Source organism: Procambarus clarkii, chromosome 10 (genome assembly GCF_040958095.1).
Source record: "Procambarus clarkii isolate CNS0578487 chromosome 10, FALCON_Pclarkii_2.0, whole genome shotgun sequence".
Classification (NCBI taxonomy): Eukaryota; Metazoa; Arthropoda; class Malacostraca; order Decapoda; family Cambaridae; genus Procambarus; species Procambarus clarkii.
This window is the reverse complement of record NC_091159.1, coordinates 19,706,193-19,712,155: the sequence shown is the minus strand read 5'-3', so window position 1 is coordinate 19,712,155 and position 5,963 is coordinate 19,706,193. Positions and strand designations below refer to the sequence as shown.

General features: G+C 48.3%; 1 protein-coding gene across 1 annotated transcript; it reads left to right on the top strand.

Moving 5' to 3' along the window:
* Nucleotides 1–697: 697 nt before the first annotated feature.
* On the top strand, nucleotides 698–1,585 carry LOC138363211 (mucin-19-like). The gene has a single exon (XM_069322207.1). It carries the CDS (start codon nucleotides 698–700, stop codon nucleotides 1,583–1,585), a length of 888 nt encoding a protein of 295 aa, XP_069178308.1.
* The last annotated feature ends 4,378 nt before the right edge of the window (nucleotides 1,586–5,963 follow it).

The window sequence follows — 5,963 nt, the reverse complement described above, 5'->3', positions numbered from 1 at the left end:
GTGTTGCTGGAGACCAGCCAGGGTGTTGCTGGAGACAAGCCAGTGTGTTGCTGGAGACCAGCCAGTGTGTTGCTGGAGACCAGCCAGTGTGTTGCTGGAGACCAGCCAGTGTGTTGCTGGAGACCAGCCAGTGTGTTGCTGGAGACCAGCCAGTGTGTTGCTGGAGACCAGCCAGTGTGTTGCTGGAGACCAGCCAGTGTGTTGCTGGAGACCAGCCAGTGTGTTGCTGGAGACCAGCCAGTGTGTTGCTGGAGACCAGCCAGTGTGTTGCTGGAGACCAGCCAGTGTGTTGCTGGAGACCAGCCAGTGTGTTGCTGGAGACCAGCCACAGTGTTGCAGGAGACCAGCCACAGCGTTGCTGGAGACCAGCCACAGTGTTGCTGGAGACCAGCCACAGTGTTGCTGGAGACCAGCCACAGTGTTGCTGGAAACCAGCCACAGTGTTGCTGGAGACCAGCCACAGTGTTGCTGGAGACCAGCCACAGTGTTGCTGGAGACCAGCCACAGTGTTGCTGGAGACCAGCCACAGTGTTGCTGGAGACCAGCCACAGTGTTGCTGGAGACCAGCCACAGTGTTGCTGGAGACCAGCCACAGTGTTGCTGGAGACCAGCCACAGTGTTGCTGGAGAGTCGAGGTGGTGTTTTGACACTGTGGAGAACTGACCCATAATTTACTGAGAAAAGTGGACTCACCGGGATGGAAGTGGACTCACCGGGATGGAAGTGGACTCACCGGTATGGAAGTGGACTCACCGGGATGGAAGTGGACTCGCCGGTATGGAAGTGGACTCGCCGGGATGGAAGTGGACTCGCCGGGATGGAAGTGGACTCGCCGGGATGGAAGTGGACTCGCCGGGATGGAAGTGGACTCACCGGGATGGAAGTGGACTCGCCGGGATGGAAGTGGACTCGCCGGGATGGAAGTGGACTCGCCGGGATGGAAGTGGACTCACCGGGATGGAAGTGGACTCGCCGGGATGGAAGTGGACTCGCCGGGATGGAAGTGGACTCGCCAGGATGGAAGTGGACTCGCCGGGATGGAAGTGGACTCGCCGGGATGGAAGTGGACTCGCCGGGATGGAAGTGGACTCGCCGGGATGGAAGTGGACTCACCGGGATGGAAGTGGACTCGCCGGGATGGAAGTGGACTCGCCAGGATGGAAGTGGACTCGCCGGGATGGAAGTGGACTCGCCGGGATGGAAGTGGACTCACCGGGATGGAAGTGGACTCGCCGGGATGGAAGTGGACTCGCCGGGATGGAAGTGGACTCGCCGGGATGGAAGTGGACTCACCGGGATGGAAGTGGACTCGCCGGGATGGAAGTGGACTCGCCGGGATGGAAGTGGACTCACCGGGATGGAAGTGGACTCGCCGGGATGGAAGTGGACTCGCCGGGATGGAAGTGGACTCGCCGGGATGGAAGTGGACTCGCCGGGATGGAAGTGGACTCGCCGGGATGGAAGTGGACTCGCCGGGATGGAAGTGGACTCACCGGGATGGAAGTGGACTCGCCGGGATGGAAGTGGACTCGCCAGGATGGAAATGGACTCGCCGGGATGGAAGATCGCAGAATTTCTTTTGTAGTGTCCAGTGTGAAAGTGACACCTGAGGTGTTATGTGTTGTACAAATAAGTGTATATAGATAAGTGTGTTGACCAGACCACACACTAGAAGGTGAAGGGGCGACGACCTTTCCAGGACGGACCGAAACGTCGTCGTCCCTTCACCTTCTAGTGTGTGATCTGGTAAACATACTTTAGCCACGGTATTGTGACTCATCGCCTGCATATAGATAAGATGTACACGTGGTGATGGTTTGTTTAGTGTTGTTAACCCCCGCTCCCGTTGGCTTGACTATTACTACTCAGTTGCTAATAACTTACCTATGACTCGGATTGGATCTGGTAAGAAGAAGCACTAAGACCTTATAGAAAGTTAAAATGAACCTAGTTACTAGCTAAGTGAGGTCGTAACAGGGACATTGGGGGAGAGAGGGAGACAACGATGGATGGATGTAAGGATAAAGGGAGAGAAATAGTTAGGATGAATGGAAGATTCGAAAGGAAAGGAAGCAATGGGGCTTAGCATTAAACAAAACATTGATTACGTGTAACGAGAGGAGGAGTAATTGGATATTATCAAAGCAGGAAGGATGGGGTAAAAATAAATGGCACGGGGTAATTAAGGAAAAAAGGAAATAACAGATATTAAAAATACTGTGAACGAAATATGGCAAATATTAAAGAGAGATAAATAGCTGAGAAAGAGAGAGAGAGAGAGAGAGAGAGAGAGAGAGAGAGAGAGAGAGAGAGAGACGATAATTACGGAACGGCGCGGTAGGAGCAGGAAAATTGCTGCCAAATTAAGGTGAGGAGAGGAAAACGACGGACTCAAGTAGGCAGGAAAAGTTGGGGAAACGAGGCCAATGTTTACCTCAACACGATAACACCCAAACTTAGGTGTCACCAACGAGGTCTCGGATGTTCATGCAGGAGGAGGAGGAGGGGGGGGGGAGGTGGTGGAGGGGAGATATGGGAGGTGCTGGTGGAGGATGGGGGGGGATAAGGGAGGTGGGGGATGGGGGAATGGGGGAAGTGGAGAAGAGGGGGATGGAGGAGCGGGATGGGGAGGTGGAGGTGGAAGAGAGGGAGAGGTGGAGGCTGGGGGGAAGAGGTTGAGGAGAGGGGATGGGGGGAGGTAGATGAGGGGGAAGGGGGGTGGAGGAGGGAGGAGGGGGGATGGGGGAGGTGCATTTGGAGGAGGGGGATGGTGCTGGTGGAGGAGGGGGATGGTGGAGGAGGGGGGGATGGTGTTGGTGCAGGAGGGGGGATGGTGGAGGTATGGGTGGCAAACAGCCTACCGTGTGGTCTGGTGTTGATTTTTTTTTTTTTTTGCAGAGTTATTCCTACGTGGGGCCCTAAGCCTCTGACTGACCCACTAAGTGTTGCTTGATTCTGTTTTACTTAGGCGGTGTATGAGTATTTGTAACTCGTATGATCGTTTTTGTAAGATTTTGTCCCATGCGTTTATCAACTTCTTCTGCTCTGTTGAATCTAAGTTGAAATCTAAATGGGTTTGTAAGATTGCACTGTGTTAGATAATGTTCCAGTGGTCTGTCGGGCATTTCTCCACAATGCTGACATTTATTTCGTCTTCTGGAACCTGTGAGCCTATTTCCCATGCACATGGGTATCCAAGCCTGATGCGATGTAAGTGTACTTCTGTTGTTCTAAGGCCTTCTTTCATCACAATTAGTGGTTCGTAGTTGGTTGAATTCTTGTACCAACCCGCAGATCCTGATGTTGCAACTACTGTGTTGTGGTCACTGTACATCTTTGGCATTGCTTTGTTTCTAATTACTTTCTTAATCTGTGATAGACTCTGTGGTATGTAAATGTTGACATTTCTTCTTTTAGTTACAAGTGTTGCAGTTTCGTCTACAATGTCATTTCCTATTATTCCTACATGACTTGGAACCCCAGTTGATAAGTACTCGGCGGCCTTGACGTTTGAGTGTTTGCATTAATGATATGCCATTAGTGATCAGATGGATGTTATCACATAAGTGTTCTTGTTGCAAGGTTTCAATGGCAGTTCTCGAAACTGTTAGTATGATAACATGTTGTCAGTGTTCAGCAAGAGCATGTTCCAAAGCCTTTGAAATAGCTAGCATTTCTGTTTGTAAAGTCGAACACCTATTTGAGAGTCTCCAACTATTTACAGTTTCCTGCCTTAACTGCAACTCCTGTTTTTTGTCCCTGCTGGTCTACTGATCCATCTGTGAAGTATGTGAAGCTGTCAGATACCAAGTTTGCTTCTATATGCATCTGTGCAATATTATGTAGCAGATGAGGATTAGTCTGGTTCTTTTTTCTCCAAGATCTATAATCTTAAAGTCTGCTGGGAGAGATTCCCAAGGGGCTTGCATAACAAAGTCTGCATGTATTTCGTCGACACCCTCTCAGTGATTGTGTTTATTTCAATCGACATTAACTTGGTTTCTAATCTTAAGTTCAGTATTTTAGTCCATCTGTTTAGTCCCTGTTATGACTCACATTGCATCATTTTTAATCATCTCAACGTTTGCCCACTGGCCAGGAGAAAGAGTGAGTTAGGCAGGCTCTGCATAATCATCTAGGAAATGATCGGCGTGTATGTAAAACATTCTAAACACTTTGTGTCCCGCTCCTAGACGGGGCCCTGTGATTGCTCTCATTATATTCAGTTGTGATTTTGCTTTCTTCTTCAGATATTGAATTTGCATGTTGAATGTCTATCCACACTCCGAGATATTGATATTGTGAAACCCACTGGAGGTTAATGTCTTGAATGCATAGGTGCTGACGTTGATGATCTATAAACAGCCTACCGTGTGATCTGGCGTTAATGATCCGTAAACAGCCTAGCATGTGTGCTGGCGTTGATGATCCATAAACAGCCTACTATGTGTGCTGGCATTGATGTTCCGTAAACAGCCTACTATGTGATCTGGTATTAATAATCCGTAAACAGCCCACCATGTGTGCTGGCGTCGATGATCCGTAAACAGCCTACATGTCTGTTTGAGTTGACCCTCAGACATCCTGCCTCAGACTGGTTTTAGAAGGTTCGGAACATTGCTTTCTGTGATATTATATCTATTGGGGGATGGTACTAATACAAGTGACCTCAGTCGGAAAGGACTGAGCTAACAGCACATTAAATGCTATATGGGCAGATTATTATTTTAAAGGCTGCAATAGACGGCGAAGAGCCACCATCAGTGTCCAAATCCTTGGCACTCTTAATCCACTGGATCGTGGAACTCCTCAGAACCGCTAATAGCAAATATAAGGGTAGCTCAATGAGATCTCACACCAAATTTAATATTGGTGTGTGTGTGGCTAAGAAATTTGTTCAGGTTCAGAAGTATCCAGAACAGCATATAAACAAATTTAAGTATGTGGAAGAGTCCAATACTGGAGTGAAGGTTATTGGAAGGTGTTGATGGAAAGATACTTGTGGTTTGGTAACAGTGAACATTTATTCACATAAACTTAATAATAACAATACAAGACACAATAGTTTTAACGTTACGTTAAATCCGATGCAAAACTAATCACTCACCTAGAATAGGTGAGTGATTAGTTCCGGTTCTTCCAACTACGGCAAAACAATTGATACTTTAACAAAAAACTTAACAGCCAGACCTCTCACAGGGACATTCTTCTGTAACAAAAATCCATTTACGTTACGGCTGGTCTCTCCGGACGGCAGCCAAACATGTTACCTCACTGTTATGTCACAAAGACAAAACAATTGATATAATCAATTACAATCAAAACAACAATTAATGATTTACGTTAATTCAATATAATTGATGCAATGTCAACATAGACAGTCAAGCAATCAAACAAGGCTTTTCAACGGTAATTGTGACAAGATATTTAAACAATCAGTAAGTAAACATTTCAATTTCTGTCGCACTAACAGCTAATTAAACTCACATGATTTCCGTCAACACTGCTTATGACGTAGACAAGCTGACAACCAGGCAGTTGTTGTGAATCCGGAAAGGTGTGTGGGCCTGGGTGTCGGTGCTGACGAGGCTTGTGTCCATGTTTCTGCTGGGGCTGTGACGGTTTGCAATCATGAGGGGTGGCTTGTGCCACCCATCACCAGGCAGGCAGGCCTCCATTGGCCTGGAGTTTTCTGGGATTGCTTCCTACCACGCTGTGGAGGTGTATTGATTGATATGCTTCGTATCCCTGTGGAGTCTGTGTGTGGGGAGCAGCTGCTTGCCGGACGGCGGACAATTGTTAAGTTCGGCTCCCCAGTGATTTACCAAGATCTCGTCAAGCACTATGAAGGGCTCTCGTTCAATCTTCCTGGAGATGGTGGGTCGGTGACCCTCTCAGACCGTTGTGGTACTACGACGTATGTAACAGCGCATGGGATGCCCTTCGAGTTCCCTGAGGATCTT

Excerpts from the sequence above, each read along its gene's own strand:
- LOC138363211 (XM_069322207.1), top strand. The coding sequence starts at position 698 with ATGGAAGTGGACTCACCGGGATGGAAGTGGACTCACCGGTATGGAAGT.